Below are 18,678 nucleotides of genomic sequence, written 5' to 3'. Positions count from 1 at the left end.
ACCACCACCAATTGTCTTGCTACTGACCGATGAGAGCCACTAAAGAGACTGGACATAACTGAAGACAGGCTTGAGAATCAAGATATCAGAGTAAGGGGCTGAGGGTGATTATAACTCACACTGACATAATGTTTACTATGTGTCAGACACTGATCTGTGTGGCTCATTCATTTATTTTCACAACAAATCTATGATAATGGTACTAATAACAGCCTTACTTTGCAGATGAGGAAACAGGGCATGTAAAGAGACAGTAACTTGCCTAATAAGTAGCAGAGACAGAATTCAAGCCCAGATACTGGCCTACAAAATCCATCTTCTTAACCACCACACTTTCCTGACTCTAGCTAAGATTATAGAATATTTATCATGTGCCAGGCACTGTTCTGAGAGTTCTGCACATGGTACCCCACTTGATCCTCTCAACAAGAGTATGATGTAGGCACTAAAATACCACTTTTTCGGATGAGAAGACTTAGGCCCAGAGAGATGAAGTAACTTGCCTAAGCTCATGTAGCTAATAAGTGGTGGGAACTGGATTTAGCCATGGTGAAGGGAACAAACCAAAAACATGCATCAAGGCTGCTGCCATCTTTCTAGAATTTTTTCTCCCATTTTTCCAAATGTCGTTGCTTCATTATTCTTGGTACAGAAAGAGATGATGCAAGCATTGAATGCCAGACAGTTTTTTTGTTTGTTTGTTTTGTTTTGTTTTTGCCAATTATCTGAAGAGCCAATTCCTGAATTTCAGAATTTGCTAATTTGATTAATGGATATACATGCTTGTACTCCTTTTCTTGGTCTCTCTTGCTTCTCATTTTGTAGCAATGTTGCCAGGTAAGTAATGTAGACCTAACGTGTCACCAGATATTTATGAGCACTCCCTTAGGGATTCCATATCATCATGGTTTCATCTGCCACTTTTACGTAAATGCCTCCCAGCTACATCTCCATGCCTCACCACTCTAATTGCCCGAGAAATTCATCTGCTTTCCTGTTGCATTGTCTTCTCAAACTCAAAATTTAGTATGTATTTAGCAAATACTTACAAGCACTTACTATGTGCCAAACACATATGCAAAACCCGGAGACCCTTAGAACTGTGCATGGCACATGGGAATACTAGTGAAAGATAGTCCTCGCTTTCAAGTTTCACAGAGGCTAGTAGAGTAGATTGGTAAACAGTCACTTATAACGCAAGATGATAAATGCTATGATGGGCTAAGCGTGACATGCTTTGTTATACGCAGTGACATTTCATCCAGTCTTGAGAGAGAGGCAAGGGTAGGGTCAGAGTAAGTTCCTCAGACAATTGACTCCTAAAAATGAAATCAGTATCTTTCTCTCCAAATTGGCTCCTTCTTATTTCTACTGTACTGTCATTTTTAGTTACCCAGGCTTGAAAACTCAATCACCGTGTACTTTTTCCTTGTTCACAAATCTATTTTCGAAATTAATCGTGTCCAGTCAATTCTTCCTCCTCAATATCTCCTTCATTGTTTACCTTTCCGCACTGAAGCTCAATCTTATATCTTGTCAAACCAGGACTCTTGTCAAGCAAGAGTCTGCCATCTTAAACCTAATAATTCTCTCCTTTCCAATTCTCCCTGCACATTACTCCAGATTCATTTGCCTAACATGCTTTCCTGCTCAAAAATCTCAAAAGGTCATTAGTGTCCAAAGAATAAAGACTGTTCTGACAACATTCTGCCTCTAGCTTTTTCTTCCCTCTCCATCTGAATCTCCCACAACTCTTGTTTTAGAGCTCTGCCTTTAATCCAGTGATACCACTATCCCTCTAGCCCTCTCACTCTCTACTCTTTCTGCATTCATGACTGTGTTGGCTTTTTCTTTGCCTTCAGCTCCTTTTTTTTTAGCATAGCATATCTATATCCTATCTCTCATTAAAGAGTCATTACAATTTTGCCTCTGCAGTGAAGCCTACCTTTAAAAAACTACAGGATTTATCGCTTGTACTAGTCATTCAGCAATTAGCATATATTGCCCCTTTCTTTAGTCAATTGTATAAACATATAATTTACATACAACTACAACTGTATGCACCAATGTAACCATCATCACTTCGGATGTAAAACATTCCTGTCAACCGCAAACATTTCCTTCTGCCCCTTTGTGTGTAGCGTTTCCCTGACCTAGTCCTGGGCAATCACTGATTTTCTTTCTGTCACTATAGATAAATTTTCTCTTTTCTAGAATTTCATATAAATAGAAATATGGAGTATGTACTCGTATTTGAGTCAGGATTTTTTCACTCGACACGTTTTCAAAATTCATCCATGTTGTTCTGTATAAATTTGTTCTATTTTATTGCTAAGAGAATTGCATTGTTTGAATACACTTTTTTTTGGATATACAATTTATTTGCACATTCATTCGTGTGTCGATGAACATATGGGTTGTTTTCAGGTTTTGGTTCTTATGAACATTTGTGCAAAAGTCTTTGTGTGGACATCTATTTTAATTTCTCTTGGAGGGGAATTGCTTGGTTGAACGATATAGGTATCTTACCTTTGTGAAAGTTTGCCAAACTGTTTTCCAAAGTGGTTATAACATTTTACATTCCTGTCAGCCATGTATGAGTTCTAATTGCTCTCTCTCTCTCCAACACTAGGTTATTCTAAATCTTTTGCATTTTTGTATCGAAAATGGTATTGAATTTTTATTTTACTTTCCAATGGTTCACTGCTAATATATAAAAATACAGTTGATTTTTGTATATTGACTTTACTATATTCCCTTATTGGTTCTAGTAGTTTTTCTGTAGAATCTATAGGCATTTCTGTGTACACAATCATGTCGTCTATAAAAAAATGACAGTTTATCTTTCTTTTAAACTTCTATGAATTATGGTCTTTATTGCATTAATTAGGATCTCCAGTACAATGTTGAATAGAAGTGTTGAAGAATGGAGTCCTTTTCTTGTTCCTATCTTGGGTGTAAAGCTTTCAGCCCTTGAACATCAGCTATTCTATAATTGGCAATTTATTCATGGCTGCAATTTATTAGGTTGAGAAAGTAAGTTCCTTCTATTCCTACTTTGCTGAAAATTTTTATCATAAATAGATGTTGATTTTTGTCAACTGTTTTAAATCTAATAAGATGATCATAGGAGTTGTCTCCCCTATTCTTTTGATGCGAATTGCATTGACTGATTTTTTAATTTGAAGCCAACCTTGCATTACTAAGCTAAACTATATTTGGACATGATGTATTGTTCTTCTAATATATTGCAGGATATGTTTGCTAATAGTTTGTTAAGGATATTTGCATCTATGTTCACAAAGGATATTGGTTTGTAATTTCTCTTCTTCAGTCTTTGGCTAGTTTTGGTAATAAGGTAATGCTTAACACATAACATGAAATGAAAAGTGTTCCCTAGTCCTTTTCTCTTGAGAGCTGTGTAACATGCATTTTTTTTCTTGTGTGTTTGATAGAATTTTTAAGTGAAGTCATCCGGGCCTAGAATTTTCTTTGTGAAAGGATAATTACAAATTCAATTTCTTTAATAGATACAGAGCTATTCAGATTTTCTGTTTCTTCTTGTATTAGTTTTGATAGCCTGTCTCTTTTCAGCTCTAGAATTTCCATTTTGCTTCTTTTTTTAGTTTCCTCTTCTATGCTGATTCCCTACCTCTTTATTCATTATTGCTATATTTTCCTCTTTGAACATATTTATAATAGCTCCTTTAAAGTTCTTGCCTGCTAATTCCAGCTTCTGGTCATCTTGGGGTTGGTTTTTACTGATTCTTTTTTGTCTTGATTATGGATCACACTTTCTAATTTCTCCACATGACTAATATTTTTTAATTTTATACTGGACATTTTGGAAGATGAATTCTGCTACCTTCTTCCAAAGCATGATAGATTTTGTTCTAACAGCCAGTTAATTTGGATGGACTCAAACTCCAAATCTGGTTTCTACTAAGATGGGTAGCAGCTAAACTAAAGCTTCCAACTGCTGCTTTCTACTGGGCCCCTTTAGGTCTCTCCACGCAATACATGTGTAGTTCAGTGATTAGTCAAAAATTTAGGTAGAATTCATAAGCAGCTTTTGGTCTCTCTCCCGAGTGGTTTCCACTTTTCCATGATTTGCCCCATCATTTTTCACTCTAATAGCCCTTAATTTTTCACCTCTGACTCCTCGGGCCAGTAAAACTACAGCTTTCTGCTGCCCTTCACAGCATGGAATGGAGAGTACACTCAGGTAGAAAAATGCATAAAGTATATCTCGTCCACTGCAGTTCACCTCTCTCAAGGTTGATTCTCTATTTCTACCTGCTTCTGATGCCCCAAGATCTCTCAAAGTTGTTTCGTATATTTTTCCCAAAATTTATACATGTTAACCATGGGAGGGTTAATTTGACACAAGCTTCCTCATCACTAAAAGAATAGGAACTGTTCTGTTTTCTTGGGGAAATTTAGGAAATTAAAAAAAAAAAAAAATGACGCCCTCACCACCATCAGCTCTCCAGAATTCCCATAGAAGAATATTTTTAATGGAACAAACTTTACATTCACACACTCTTGACATGTCTCTCTTCTCTCACCTAAACCCCAATGGTTTTTACTTGTGTATCCAATTAAGTTTAAAATTAAGTTTAAGTATAAAAAATAAATACTGCTAGATAAACCATCCATAGAATATTTAAAATAGAATTTAAACATAGAATAAACTAAAATTCTTGATTGTGACCTCAAATGCCTTACACCAGGGGTCTCCAACCCCCAGGCCTCAGACTGGTACTGGTCCGTGGCCCATTAGGAACAGAGCCCCACAGCAGGAGGTGAGTGGTGGGTGAGTGAGAGAGGCTTCATCTGTATTTGCAGCCACTCTCCAGTGCTAGCAACACTGCCTCAGCTACACCTCAGATCAACAGGCATTAGATTCTCCTAAGAGCAACAGTCCCTGGTGTCAGAAAGGTTGGGGACCGCTGCTTTACACGGTCTGGTCCTGTACACGGCTCCAATCTCATCTCTTATCATTCTCTTCCTAGTTCATTATCTTCAGATATCCTAGCTTCTTACCCTTCCTTAAATACCAGAGCACTTGCTGTTCCTGTTATTTGGAATGCCCTTCCCTCAGATAGTTACATGGTTGCTCCTTCTGATCATTCAGTTCTCTCATCATATATTGTCTCCTCCGAGAGGCCTTTTCTGATTAACCTTAAAGAGCAAACCCTCTCTCCCACCTCAATTATGTTCTAACATCTTATTCTGCTTTACTTTCTTCTAGTACTAGTACTAGTCACTATCTGAAATTATTCATTCATTTCCTTGAGCTCATTGTCTGGCTCCCCACTAAAAGATAAGAGCCAAGAGGGCAGGATCTTTGTATACCTTGTTTGCCAATGTATCCTTAGTGTCTAGAATAGTTTGCCTGGCACAAACTATGTTTAATAAGTTTTTGTTGAATAAACAAATGAAGAATGATATAAGAGGTATTGAGGTAAATCTAACTTTTCCCCCATTAAACTCGTCTGGTGGTAAAATAAATTAAGATAACAATATATTATGCATAAACAGTACTATATAAACTATAAGTATCCTATATTTAAAATAAAGCCAGTGTTTTGTTTTACTTTACAACAGTGAAATATTACACAATACATTATAAAATCATATGAATCAACAAACTATGTATTCTCAATTGGTAAGAGGGGAAAAAACCTAACTGAATAGTAAAAAAATTAATCAATCAATCAATCAATCAATAAAGTGCTGTTAGGGCTGTTAAAGTGTATAACATGTAGAAATGAAGTAAACTCATGGCAGTAAAATTTGGGGATGAGGGGGCATGTAACATTCATTATGGTTTGCATTAAGGAGATAGGCTGCTTCAAATCTCAAGGAACAAGTAGCTACTGATAATATTTAGCTTCAGAAGATTTACATCTTAATTTTAAAACATGATGCTCTCTCAAAACATTAAACAGTCAACTTAAATTCAAGCCAAAGCAGCATTAATAATAATGCTATGTGTTTACACAATCATTGTCCAGGCTCACAACTTCTATTAATATTTTGTTTATTTTATTATTATTTGTATTAAAATGAAGTCAGACATGAAATTAGCTTTGGAAGGAAATCACTTTGGCGTATTATTTAAACCTTTGAGGATAAAATGCATGCAGGTTCTTCCAACCATGCAGAACTAACAAGACATGTGAGGTGTAAAATGGACATTTATTTTTATTATTTTCCATAGAAGACCACAGTTATAATTATAAGTTTCTCAGAAACCATTTTTACAAATTACTTCATGGTAAAAATTGCCATAGAAAGTTTCCTGGTGAAGAGCAGATGGGTCAACTGAGTTTCACATGCTTATTTCCCAAATGTAGAATTCAGTAGAGTGGTACTGATAGAGGAAAACCTAATTCTTAAAATGGGGATATAAAAATATTAGAAATATAATACTTTTTTTGCATGTTAACAATTTCAATCTAAATTAATCAAGCTAATTTGTTGTAATAGGAACTGATGCAAATAGATTTCATTAACAAGGTAATCTAAGTATATGAAACTATATTTAAATTGATTCCCCTCGAACATTTTCTATAAAAGCCATTACTTCACTAGAAATGCTCATAGGGATGATCCATAGATCTAATAGTATTATAAATGGACAAACTAATAAATAAATAAAATAGACAATAATCAAGGGTAAATGTCCTGGCTTTACCCAAATCATTTAATAGTATCAGACTTAGTTGTGCTCACTATTATTGCTCTTTATCTTCAAATTATTTAGAAGAATGACATTCTAACTCATGAATGTCAAATAAGACCTATTTGAGTGTTGCTTCTGAACTAAGCTTAAATATTCAAAGCTTAATCTTCTTCTGGGAATGTTGCTATTGCGATTTTATTTTATAGCCTGATTTCCACCAAAAAGATTAAAAAAAAAAAAAAAGGTGAAAGGAAGGGGCGAGAGTTGTAGGCAGGATTATTTTCATTATCTTGGCAGTCAGGTAAAATTTTGCCTTAGAGCTAAACAAATTTTGTTGATACTCAACTGTCAAATTATCTTAAAGTGAAAGATTTGCAAGAGCAAAGAGATAATTATGTGAGCCAAGATTTGAAAACCTATAGCACATCAAATCGTTTGGTGTGCTTTTAATAGGTCTCTTCTTTCACTTGCACAGCTACATAAGACAATTCACTCTGTTCACTCTTGATATCCCAGTCTGAATCTGTTTCTGAGTCACTGGAGCAAATGTCAAAAACAGAAGTTCTAGACCATAATTCATCAGTCTGAGTAGCTGCATTACACAGCTGTTTCCCAAACACTTTCACTTTGGCCTGAATACCTGAAAGAGAAAAAATACAATTACCTATGAATTAGACTTAGCTTTTCATATATCTTTCATATACAAAGATCAATTCAATTGATCAATTCATTGAAGAGTCAAAACATACCCACACTACAGTGAGGGGGCCTTTTCAGAGAAATTTGTGCACTTTTATGCACTGGGCCTTCTTTACAGTGAGTAGGTACTGAAGTGACATCATTAGATCGACTATCAGCATGGACTTGTGTTTGTATAACTTCATTTTCACATGTAATCTAAAAATATAAATCACAGGAGAATTATATCAAAGGTAAGCCTACCTTATATGGTTCTATCTTTCAAAAGTTACAAGCAGTAAAAGAGCATAGATAATACTTTTCAAGGTCACATTAGGAAGGCTGGACTTTGAACTCAGGAAATGCTCTACAGTTCAAGTTCTTAAGGATTCTGCCATACTGTTCCTCACTATTTTTAAGTCAGAAATTGCTAAGCATTCTGGCCAAGTAGAAATCTATAAGCCATTAAGCTCTTGGCTTACAACCCATTATTTTTTCCCCAAAACAACAGTTGGTAGAGGTAATACTACTAGTAGTAAATTATTAGATATCATAGCAGTAGCGTTATTCTAGAAAACCAAATAATCAGTCCTTTATACCTTACAGAGAAATACTTAATAAGATAATATGATTGGCTTTAGTGTTTTAATGCTTTCCTGAGAAAAATTACAACATGAAATGAAATTTTGATTTGTGGGGGAAGTAAGAAATAGAAAAAGAGATTCAAATACTTAGAAAGTAACATAAGACTGAGTACTTAGAAATTATGTGGAAGAGGCTAAGAAAAGATATCTGAAAAATATAAGAGGGTCTGTGGGAAGAAAAAATAAGAAGCAATAGAGAAATGATAACAAAATTATAGTTCTTTGCAATTTTACCTATGGTACTGGTAGTAGCAACTGCCTTCAGACTTCTGAAAAAATATTTTAGTGGGCATCTTTGATTACTGTAATGCAGGCTATTTATACCCACATTGAAGAAACATTGTGAAGAAACTTTTGTGAAGAGTCCCTTTGTAACATGAATAATTACATTTGATATTGCTGAAGACCTAAAATTTTGTCTTATCTTTATTTGTGTTTATAAAATTATGCCTGATTCCACTGGCTACATCTACGTCTAAGCCAAGCATTATAAAGTCTAGAATAAGTATATATTCCTTTACAAAATAGATATATGCCTGATAAAGTGGAGTTTTAGTAATTTAATGAGACTTTTAAAAATAATTTTTGTTCCCTTTATAATACATTTTATCACTGAGAAAATTACATCATACAGAGAAGCAAAAAATAAACAAGAAACCTCTAAAAATTAGTCAAAATCTTATCATCCAGAGATAATAACTTTATATTTTGATATACTTTTTGTCTTTTTCTATGCATTTTTTTAAAAATTGGGATCATATTTTATAATCTATTTCCCCTTTAATATATCATGTTTCTATATTATTAAATATTCTACATCATAATTTATGGCTGCAAACAATCTGCTGTACAGATATACTGTAATTTATTAAAACCACATTATTGGAAATCTTTAAACATAAATCTTTTGTGTGCATATCTCATTATTTCTTTATATTAAAAAGTTAAGAAGCAGAATTTCCAGGTATGTATTAATCAACTAAAACATGAGTGAAAAAGTAAAACATATAATGTTAATTGTAGTGCCACAGGAAGAGAGAGGAGCAATATTTGAACACATAACATCTGAGAATTTACCAAAATGAGTAGAAGGCATTAAGACTTGTTTTACAAAAGCATCATTTGTATTTATCAAAATAAAAACAAAGGAAACCATATCTATGCACATTACAATAAAGCTGGAAACCAAAGAGAAAAACTTAGGGGCAGCCAAAGGAATAAAGATTCATTCTCTTCGAAGGGGCAACTTAAGACAGAGTAATGCCTAAACCCTATGGGTACAAAAGATTGAAAGTAAAAAGATATAAAAATATGTACTATGCCAATACTAAGCTAGAGAAAGCTGGTACTGCTATATCAGTACTATATAACTAACATAGCTTCAAAATATATAACACAAAATTATTAGAATTGTTAGACTAAATATATAAATTCAAAATCATAGTGGATGATTCTTAACATACTTCTCTCAGTAACTAATACAATAAGTAGACAAAAATTCCATAAAGATATAGGAAATTTAAACATGTTTAATAGATGTATGGAACATCGTACCCAACTGCAAGAACACAAATATATTTCAAGTGCATATGGAACATTTATAAAAACCAACATATGTTAGGCCTAATAAAAGGTTCAATAAATTTCAGAGATTAAATCCACATATTGTATAGTCTCTGTACACAGTGTAATTGACCTCGAAATCTATAACAAAAATATAACTACAAAATGGATGTATGTTTGGAAAATTTAAAATATACTTCTAAATAACCCATGAACAAAAGATAAAATTCCCGTGGAAATTAGAGGATATTTTATATATCTAAAACTTGTAAGATTTGGTTAATGCCCGCTTAGAAGGGAATTTATGGTCTTAAATGCACATAATAGTATAGAAATATTATTTAGTCTTGACTAATTTAGATTAGAATTAACATCATACAAAAATATTACATAAAATATTTCTAATATGTCCCCATTTCAGGAGCTTTTTTTTTTTTTTTTTTTTTTGCCTCTAATAATACCACCCACCTGAATTCTACATTTGGGAAATAAGCATGTGAAACTTAGTTGCCTCATCTGCCATTCACTATAAAAATTCTGAACATTGATGATCTAATTTAACTCCTCAAGAATTTAAGGAAGAACAGCAAATAAAGATTTAAAAAGTAGAGGGACCAAGAGTGAACTGTAATGTAAACTCAGGACTTTGGGTGACAATGATGTGTCAATGTAGGTTCATCAGTAGTAACAACTGTACCACTCTGGTGGGGGATGCTGCTAATGGGGGAGGCTCCACAGTTGTGAGAGCAGGTGGTATATAAGAAATCTCTCTACTTTTCCTTCAAATTTGCAGTGAACCTAACACTATTCTAAGAAAATAGCTTGAAAATAATTTTTAAAATATTCTGTATTTTTTAAAAATGTAAGCAGTTAGGCAAAGTTGGAAATATTTGGTAATTCAATATTTTGTCTTCACATAAGCAAGTTAGTTATCCTTAACATATTCTTTGTGTGAAATACCACATCTGAATGTATATGGATATGTGAGTGTTAAATGAAGTTTTCATTTTTTAACAAGTCTGATTAATAATGAAAAAACAGATATGAAAAGGTCTATGTTAATCATTTATCTCAGTAATGTATAAATCTAACCTATTAATTAAAAAAATTGAAGCTGAAAAAAATAAGTATATGGAAGGAAATAATAAATAATATAAATGAAAAAGAAAAATATACCAGAGAGATCAACAAGGCAAAGTTCATTTTTTGCAAAGATTAATAAAAATTGATAAACATCTGGTGAAGCAGATCACAGGAAAAAACAGAATAAAAAAGCAAAAATTACTACAGATCATGCAGAATTTTAAAAGATAAAAGATTATCATGAACAACTTTGTCAATATATTTGAAAATTTAGATTAAACTGACAAATGTTTAGACAAATACAGTTTATCAACATGGATGTAAAACAAAACAAAACAAAACAAAACAAAACTCTGAATAACCCTATAACTATTAAAGAAATTGAATCCATCATTTAAAATCTTACCACGAGGAAATCTCTAGGACTAAGTATCATTATCAGTGAATTCAAACAAATATTAATACTAAATTTATTAGTGAATATATAATGCCAATTTATAGAAACTTTTCCAGAGAATGATAAAAGACGGAACAACTCCAGACTGGTCAGCATAATCTTGATACTAAAACCTGAGAAAGGCATTTCAGACAAGATTGGGCATGTTCAGAGTGTTATGGCTGTAAACATGAGGAAGGCATTTCAAGAAAGAAAATGTATAGACTAATTTTGCTTATGAACACAAATGGAAAAATCCTGCACAAAATTTTAGCAAATCAAATTAAGCAATATATTAAAAGAATAATACACCTTGACCAAATTGGGTTTATTTCAGCCATGCAAGTTTGATTCTATATTTCAAAACCAGACAATATAATTCACCACATTAAGAGAATAATAAACAAAATATATGATCATAAATAGCTTCAGAAAAAGCATTTGATAAAATTCAACATCACTTATGATTTAAATCTGTAGCAAAAGCAAAAAATAGGGAACATTTCTTTATTATAAAGAGTAGCTACAAAAAGAAACTATAGAAAAATCTTATCAAATCGTGACATATTAAATAAAGTCTTTCTCTCTGAAAATAGGAATGAGAAGGGGTCTCCATCACCTCTTCTGTTCCCCAAACTGTACTGGAGTTTCTAGTGCAACAGGAAGAATAAGAAATAAAAGCACAAACATCAAAAACTATTTGCAGATTTTTATACATGTAGAAAATCCAAAAGAATCTGCAAATTATTATAATAATAAATGAGTTTAACAAGATTTCTAGATACAAGGTCAACAAAAATCAATTTATCTACATATATTTATAGAAAATAAAATTTAAATAATACTAATAATAGTAGCAAAAACAACAACAAAAATAAATCTAAAGACCTCCATGTAGAATGCCATAAAATGTTTTTAAGAGAAATATAAAAACAGAAATAAATGGTGGGATACACTATATTGGAAGAATCAATATAGTCAATATGTCCTTTCTCTCCAATTTGCTTATAAATATGATGCGGTCCCAATCAAATTTCCAGTAGATAATTTGTGGAAATTGATGAATTAATTTTAAAATATACCTAGAAATTTAAAGGGCTCAAAATAGCCAAGATATCCATGAAGATGAACAAGGTTAAGAATTATTATTGATTCTTAATGTAAGCCACAGTAATTAAGGCACTGTGATAATGGTGTGAAGACAGGCAAATAGATAAATGGAACAAAATAAAAACTATGGAGAGGACTGGTCAAGATGGTATAGAAGGTAGATGCTGTGTACGCTTCCTCTCGTGTACACAGCACCTACCTTCTATACCATCTTGACTAGTCCTCTCCGCAGTTTTTCAAGTATCACAAAACTACAGAGCAGCCATCACTGAGAGACACCTGAGGTCTGGCTGAACAGAAATCCTACAACTGGGGACATACACAGGAGGTCACCTTGGGACTGGTAGGAGTGAGGGAGCTATGAAACAGCCAGGTCCTACAGCCATGTGTGGCGGTTGAAATTCATTAGGGTTATCTTGACTGCAGAGCCCTCTCCCCTCACTGAGGACTGAGGGGCTCCAGCCCCACACTAGGTTCCCAGCCTAGGGTTCCAGTGCTGGGAAGAGAAGTCCCCACAACATCTGGCTTTGAAAAATCAGTGGAGATTGTGGCTGAGTGAGACCTAGGGCTGCAGGAGTTGCAGGCGTTCCTCTTAAAGGGTCCGTATGTGGACTTACTCGCTGATGGACTCACTCATTCTGAGCTCCAGCACTGGAGCAGCTGCTCAAAGAGTGCCAGGAACTTATGGGGAGATACTGAGTTGTCAGGCTTCAGGGCGAGGGCTGGAAGGTTGGCTTTCTCTCAGACAGAAGTATTGGCAGTATCCATTGTTCCTTTGTTGAGCCCTCCCCATTTCCAGTGTGTAGATGCAGGCCGCGCCGCGCCGTATCTGAGTCTTTATCAACCTGGATAACACAGGTAATTACCTGAGACTCTGCCTCTCCCAACTTGCGGTCCCACCTGAACTGCCTCCAGCAGTTTATTCCATACAAATGGCTTGTCTTGGCTCATGTAGTGGACTTTCTTAAAACCTCTCAAAGGCTCACAAAACCCAAAGAAGCAGCAGCTGGCCTCAATGTGCCCTGCACCTCTTATTGCCCCAAGTTCTGCACCAGCAGAAGCTACCTTGGTTCTGGGCTTGGCCTCTCGAGGCACCTATAAGCCTCGAGTGGCAGCCATCTGCGGATTGCGTGGCGACTCTTACTAAGTGGCCCCAGAAATGCACAGGCTGCAGCTGAACTTGGCCTCCAGCTGGACCCCTCCCAGGAAGCCTCTGGGTGGGCACACCCAGTTTTCTGCTTGGACCAGAGCCACAGCACCACCCAGGGTAGTATCTGAGGAGGACACACCCAAAGGGCAGACTGGGCATGCACCAGAGCTCTCCTAAAGTGAATCTTGTTCTGTAGGGTCAGCCCTTCACCAGTCAATCCTCACAACTAATCAGCCCAAAGGTAAATCCCTCCCATCAATATGCAAACAACAACCAAGGCTCAACTATAACAGGAGGGCACCCACAACCCACACAAGGGACACACCTTGAGCACTTTGCTCAGATGACCAGGGAAGATTGTGCCACTGGGCCTCACAGACTACCTACTTCATAAAGCCACTCTGCTGAGACTGGGAGACTTAGGAGTCTTATCTAACACATAGAAACAGTTACAAGGAGGCAGCCAAAATGGGGAGCCTAAGAAACATGTCCCACATGTAAGAATACCAGGATTCTCCAGGTCAAGCTAGATAGGAGAGGGAAGGACCGTGACACAGGAAACATGTCGAAGGCATTAAGACCCGGGTTTCTATAGTATATGCTGTTTTTGAGTTACCTAGTGCTTTAGGGGCTTCATATTTGTTACAGAAAAAGAGAAGAGAATCTCCCCAACCCTCAATAGTGCTAACTTAGAAACATATTTCTGCCAAAAATGGAATTATTTTATTATACTTATTTTATCTGTAAATCTGGCATATACCATTATTCCTTACTAAATGAAATAGGCAAAATACCAAAATACTGTTTAAAAACATATTAATTAATGAGTGATTATCTCTAGGGAGAGGCCTTGGTTGGAGCTGGGAGAGGGCAAGGCTAGGGCAAAAGGGTAGGAAAGATATTTATTTATTATTTATTTTAAATATTTGTTTTCTTTTCTATTTATTTTTTTATGATGACATTGGTTGACAAAATCCAATAAGTTTCAGCTATACACTTTAACAATAAGGCATATATATATTTACACTGTATGTTCACCTCCCATAGTTAGATTTATTTCTGTTACCACATATTTGACAAAAAGTATTTTTCACTTGATATTCTTTGTGTCAATTTTACTTTGTATAATGTGTATGCATGACCTATTCAAATATATATGCATTGATTATCAAAAAATGTGGAAACAGACTTATGCATATATAGAAACTTGATTTATGACAAAGTTGACACTGCAGGGCAATAAGGAAATGCTAGTCTTTCCAATGAAAGATACTGATTCTACATGGGGAAAAATGAAACTCTACCTCACATTCACAAAAATCAATTCTGAATGAGCTGTGGATCTTAATGTAAAAAGTAAAAGCGGTAAGTTTATAAACAATATAGAATGCTTTAAGCATTAAGCATACAGAAAAAGATTGGTAAGTTGGCCTACATTGAAATGAAAAAGTACAGTATATCAGAAGACACTTATAAGACTAAAGAAGCAAGCCACAGTGGGAGAAGATATTAAAACATATTTAACTGACAAAAGACTTGTAGCAGAATTTAAGAACTTTAAATCAACAAGAAAAAGACAATCCAACAGAAAAATGGGTATATCATCAAAGAGGCTATCCAAATATTCAATTAACATTTGGAAAGGTGTTTTCTTACTAATTTAATTTACAAAATGAGACTGCAAAGTAAACCACCACCACACACCCTGCAAAAGAACTTAAATGTAAAAGACTGACCATCCAAGTGCAGACAAGTATGTGGAACAATATAAACTCTCATATGCTACTGGTAGAGTGTACATTGGTACAAGTATTTTAGAAAACTACTTGGTATTATTTACAAAGTTTAATATAATACTATGTACCAGTAGTTCTAGGTAAATAACCATCAGAAATGTGTAGGCATATGAAAAGTACATGTAGAAGATTGTATATAGCAACATTACTTATAATAGCCCCCAACTGATAACAACTCAAATGTACTACAGATTTAAAACTGTTAGTATGTTCATACAATGGACTGCTTTGTAATGATGAAAAACAAATTACTGCTATATGTAACAGAATGGTTGAATCTCACAAATATGTTGAATGAAGATGCCAGACACAAGAAATGCTACAGTATGATTCTATTCATATGAAGTTCAAAAAAAAAGCAAACTTGGTTCCTCTGAGGAATTGGGAGGGGTTGGGGCTGCGGTAATATAGGAACTCCTGGGTTGCTAGTAATGTTCTATTTCTTTGACCTAGGTAGTGGTTATACAGGTTCAGTATGTGATAATTTAATAACTTAAGATTTGTGCACTTTCTTGTATATATGCTGTATTTCAATTAAAGTTTAAAAGATGTAGTTGAATAAAAAAAAACAAGGATGCAGATTTAACAGTTAAGGAAAAACAATAATCATTGCTTTGTGAAGCAAAATATCAGACACTGTACAGTGCTCCTCGGAACGTGCTTTCTTCCTTGGAGGTGGCCAATAATCTTTCCTCAAGCTCCCTAAAGATAGGGACATTCGTGCTTATATTTATCTACATATAGCACAAGGCACCCAGAATGGTTTGCAATAGCCCGATACATGTAGAATGACTGGAAATTTGACTTTTAGTCAGTTGGTCCTAGAAATGGAAAGGAAAAGAGCAAGTAGAGTTAGGAGCCTGTTGAGGCACAAGCAAACTTTCTTCGCAATGTTATTGAGGTTCTCAATCCAGACCAGGCCAAAAATTTATTACTATCAACTCTAAATAGACCTTTTATTTTTACCTTATATACTGTTAAACTACTATTAAAATTCATACATAACTCCACAAGTATATTAATGTAATATGGATTATTAGAAATGTTGGCTGGATATACTTACTAATTGGAAAACAGATCTGATATCTCTTCTGGACTTCTCAAGTTAGCTTTTGTTGTATTATAAAATCTTTGGTTGTTACATTAGATTGACTTTTCTTCACCACAATTTTGATTAGGTGGTATTATTATGAGGGAAAAAATGGTGTAAAGGTGTGTGACACATGTTTATCTTTTACTATATATTTACATATAGATGTACATACATGTGCTTGGGTAAAGGGTGGGTAGGTAGGGATGGTAGACACGTGGTTCAAGGAAAGGACAGATGTCTTGAGTGGCATATAGCTTGGTGGGAAGGGAAACTGGCAGAGAATTGAAAATTCTATTATAGCACACAAAAATGTTCTTATAGTCACATAATCATTCCACAAATATTTACTGAATTCCTTATATTTGCAAAATATTGTTCTAGCTACTGAGAATACAATAATGAACAAATCAGATATGATCCCTGCTCTCATGGAGCTTACATTCTAATGTGCGGAACGAACATTAAGCAAACTACATAATTATTTCATGACAACTGTGATGAGTGCTACTGAAGTATATGTGCTATATGACATATATGAAGAATGAGAGGACATAATTAGGGGATCAAAGGGGAAGGATGTTTGAGCTGGTTTTTACATAAAAAGACTTAAGTAATGATGATGATGGGGAACGGGAGTGGCATAATTCCAGGGTATTGCATGAAACAACGAAAAGGTCAGCGAGACTGGTGCACAGTGAGCAACAGTGGCCTTGGATAGAACAGGTGTGGTAGGTGAGGACAGAAAGCACGCAGGTACTTACAGATTGTGTTAATAATTTTGTTCTTTATCCTAGTAATTGCAAGATGACATTAAAGGGTCTTAAGCAACCACCCCAATGTTTAAAGCAGGTTGGTACTGCATAGTTTTGGTCTGGTAATCAGATCTAGAGCAAGGAAATTATCAGTCTCCTGGAATGGCTTCCTTATTCATAAATTGTGAGTTTGGACTAGATGCACACTCAGGTTTTCTTCAGCTCTAAAGTTCTATGAATATTTTTATATATTCAAAGCCAAAATGTCAGTTACAGGTCACCTAAAACTTAAAAAAATTTTTTTTTATTACAGTTGACATATTAGTTCCAGGTGTACAACATAGTGACTAGACATTTATATAACTTATGAAGTGATCACTCAGATAAGTCTAGTACCCATCTGACATACGGGGCACTTTTTGGTGTTCTCATTTGTAGAAATGAATACTTTTTAAATCCAATTAAGTGTCATAACCTAATCTATGTAACAGTGATAGGGCTGACCTTTCATTATCTCAAAGAAGGCTAGGAAATCTTTAAGATGGGAAGTGGGAAAGAAAAAGTAGTGACCAGATGCAAAATAAGTGTAATCAATACTTATAAGGATAAAGAAAGTAGGCAGATGAAGGCAAGAAGGGTTAAATTCATCTTACTAGGATCGTTTAATTTAAAGGTAGCTAGTAAGAGTCAAAAGGGTTTAGGAGTGGGAAGGGATTGTTTAACAGCAGGCACCATCTTCAACAGTAGCTCTCCAACCCCCTCCCCTCACCATTTGACATATATCATTGACATTTCCTCAAGCTTGTGTAGTATGTTATGCAAAAAGTTTAAAGCACCCAATTCCTTGACATTTGTTCAACTAAAACTTCCTATTTAAAAATTCTGACACGGAAGTGCCGGCGACTTTACAACTTGAAGGACAACAGTGAGTGCTTGTTTGCGTTTTCGGGGGAGGAGTACATAGGTGTTAATGCTAAATAGGATCTTGGAGATCCTTTAAAGTACACACCTAATTTTACAGGTAAGACACAAGGAAAACCTTCGAGGTGAGGTGACTTTCCCAAGGAGACACTAAGTGGAGAACCCAGCCACAGTCCGAAGGTCCTTCACCACCCTCGGTGGGCTCCTGGGTGTCCTTTTACCTATGAAGCTGCAGCCATCTTCCTGGCTCGGAGGAGTGCATAGGACTCCGGACGCGGGACGGCCTCTGAATGCCTGACTGCCTGCGGCTTCCCTCGCTTTTCAGGGTCGCCCGCTTGGTCTCCCTCCTCTTCCGTCGTAGGTGCTGGGGAACACATACGAAGCAGGGTGGGCACGGCGCCTGCCACGAGACTCAGGCGCTGGGAGAAGCGCAGGTTCTTCTGAATCACCGAAGAGACGTCAAAACAGGCCGGAGCGAAGTGGTCAGAGTAGATGACCGAGCGGTCATTGCCCCCGTACCAGTCGGCGCGGCGACCCCGCACGAAGCGGTCCCACAGCAGCCGCACGGTCTGGTCCTTGGGGAAGCGGAACAGAGACTTCTTGGACTTGGTGGTGTTGCCGCAGTGGGCGGCCACGCAGCAGGCCGGCATAGTGGTGGCCTTTGGAGCCGGGGAGCAGGATCTTCTGTCTTGCGCGCGGCAGTCGACGCCGCCTCGGGCCCGTTTCCTCCCTCTACCTCCGGCCACCGGAAGTGCGGAACT

At 35.8% G+C, this 18,678-nt stretch overlaps 1 protein-coding gene across 1 annotated transcript; it reads right to left on the bottom strand.

Annotated features, from left to right (window-relative positions):
- Nucleotides 1-6,029: 6,029 nt before the first annotated feature.
- On the bottom strand, nt 6,030-18,671 carry THAP10 (THAP domain containing 10). The gene is given in 3 exon segments (XM_011375799.2): nt 6,030-7,331; nt 7,441-7,588; nt 18,139-18,671. Coding segments are annotated over 3 exon segments (771 nt in total). The 5' UTR covers nt 18,568-18,671; the 3' UTR covers nt 6,030-7,137.
- Between the last annotated feature and the right edge of the window lie 7 nt (nt 18,672-18,678).

Source organism: Pteropus vampyrus, unplaced genomic scaffold (assembly GCF_000151845.1).
Source record: "Pteropus vampyrus isolate Shadow unplaced genomic scaffold, Pvam_2.0 Scaffold10, whole genome shotgun sequence".
Lineage (NCBI taxonomy): Eukaryota > Metazoa > Chordata > Mammalia > Chiroptera > Pteropodidae > Pteropus > Pteropus vampyrus.
Note: the sequence above shows the minus strand (reverse complement) of the source record. Positions and strands in the feature narration are given on the sequence as shown.